This window comes from Littorina saxatilis, linkage group LG17 (assembly GCF_037325665.1).
Source record: "Littorina saxatilis isolate snail1 linkage group LG17, US_GU_Lsax_2.0, whole genome shotgun sequence".
NCBI lineage: Eukaryota > Metazoa > Mollusca > Gastropoda > Littorinimorpha > Littorinidae > Littorina > Littorina saxatilis.
Window position 1 is genome coordinate 41,765,119 of NC_090261.1, and position 2,175 is coordinate 41,767,293.

At 56.7% G+C, this 2,175-nt stretch overlaps 1 protein-coding gene across 1 annotated transcript in view; it reads right to left on the minus strand.

The window, feature by feature from the left end:
- Positions 1-393: 393 nt before the first annotated feature.
- LOC138953283 (uncharacterized) overlaps positions 394-2,175 on the minus strand; it is a gene marked incomplete at its 3' end in the record, with an annotated part of 3,963 nt that continues 2,181 nt past the window's right edge. Inside the window, 1 exon segment of the mRNA XM_070325082.1 lies at positions 394-2,175. This exon segment is cut by the window's right edge and continues 63 nt beyond it. Within this exon segment, the coding sequence (XP_070181183.1) occupies positions 394-2,175 (1,782 nt within the window).

A 2,175-nucleotide genomic window follows, 5' to 3' on the forward strand; every position in this document is an offset into this window, starting at 1 on the left:
AGACAGACAGACAGACAGACGGACGGACGGATGGACGGACGGACGGACAGACGGGCGGGCGGACGGACGGACGGACGGACACATACAGACTGACTGGCAGAGAGACAGACAGGCAGACAGACAGACAAACAGATAAAGACAGAAGACCCCTTTACACACACACACACACACACACACACACACACACACACACACACACACACTAACAGAAACTAGCCAGAAACACAGAAGAAAACACAAGCAACAACAGAGACGGGAGTAAGGTCTGCTGCTGAGCCTCTGAGGTCGTCAAACCCACGGCATTGGGCCATCGGCTTCACCAGCCTTTAAGGCGGACCCACGACAAAAAGACCCTATTGAAACACCCTCGCACGAAGCCCAAAACAAGTACTCACCGATAGTAGACACAACAGTCCCCACGAAGTAAAAAGACCCAGGAAAATCCCAGCGGGCACGTTTGTCGCCCACAATCCCAGCCGCGTCTGCAAGGGCGTGCTTCTTCAGCAGGTTCTGGAGGTCCGTCTCGTTGACCAGCGGGTTGTTCTTGAGGAACTCGCCGTACATGACTCGGTACTCCCCGCGTTCCTTCTGCTCGTTGTCCGCCTCCAGCAGCATGAAAACGCCGGCGCCTACGGTCATGTAGAAGCACATGACGATGGCGAGGAGGATGAATCGAGCGTTGTCCTCCTTGAGGTGCAGCACCGTGCAGCAGCCTCGCCTGCCCGGCCTCGACATCCCTCTTCTCGCTGCTGCTGCATCGGCCCGATGTCGCCTTCCTCCTCCTCCACCGCCACGTCTCCTTCCACTCTGACCTGGTCGTGGCTCTAGCGCTGGTTCACGCTCTACGTCTTCCTGTGGGCCGCTGTCTACAGGACTGGCAGCGCCGATGACCCAAGGCGCTGCGCTGGAGAATGTCACAGCCTCCGAAATGGACCTTACACCGGACCTCGCTGGCCCCGGTTGTGGACTCGATGATGTTACAAACCCTGAGCTCGACTTGGAGGCAGCAGTACTCGCTACAGGTCTTAAAGGCTCTGAAACTGACCTCGCCGCAGACCTTTCTGGTCCGTGTTGGGCATAGTCTGCCGGCCCAGGTTGCGGGCTGGAAGCTGGGATTGGGTGTGTCTCAGCGAGTCCTTGTACGGGGCTTGATGACTCGAGGGGCTCTGAAACACTTCCTATGCGGGACCCTGCCGGTCCTGATTGTGGACTTGATACAGCAGGTCCTAGGTCTGGGTTCGCCTGTGCATCACCTTGTCCAGGTAAGGAGCATGGTGATGCTACAGGTTCAGAAACGAGCTCTGTCACAGATGCTGTCGATCCGAACTTTGTACTCGAATCTCTACCTGTACGCGGACTCTTCTGGGGATCAGCTTCGCCCGTTCCTTGTTGTGAGCTTGGAGATCTTTCGTTCTCGGATCTTTCCGGTCCAGGTTCAGGACTTGGAGATCTTCCTGTATCTGAACTCGGCTGCGTTCTAGCAGGTTCTGGCAATGGTGGTGAAGATCGTACGGGGTTTGGTGACGGCCAGGTTTCAGTGTGTATTGGTTCAGGTACAGGGCTTGCCTCTTTCTCTTGTCCTGGTTGCTGTGTTTCGACCTCTCCCTCGTCAGGTTCAGGGTGTGCGGGCGCAACAACCCAGATTCCTGGACTGGTCGGTCTGCCTGACCTCGATTTCGAACTGTAGTTTGTTCTCTTTTTTTTTTGGCCAAATGTTGGGCTTGGTAGAGGTGCTAATTTTGGTTTGCCTATCCCCAGGCTGGCTGGACTACCTGACTTAACTCCTGAACTTAAGTTTAGTCTCTCTCTTGCCCGGCCAACTTGAGGGCTTGGTAGAGGTGCGATTCCTCGGTTGCCTCGGTTGCCTCGTCTAACAGGTTTAGCTCCCGGGCTGGAGTTTGACCTTCTTCTTGACCGGACAGGTTGTGGGCTTGGAATGCTTACAATCCCCTGGCTCGCAGTTCCGTTAGACTTGACATCCTGAGCCGCTCTCGCTCCGGTATCCACCCGATTCTCTGCAATGCCTGCATCCACCGCGTACAGTCCCGAACTCACCAGGTTCGCTGTTCCTTCATCCGCAAAGCTCGCCTGCCCTTCTGTGCCCGGTCTCGGGCTCGCCCTTGCCCGAAGGGAGGGGGGAGGTCGGGCGGGACTTGTCCGGGGGCCGCTGTTGGC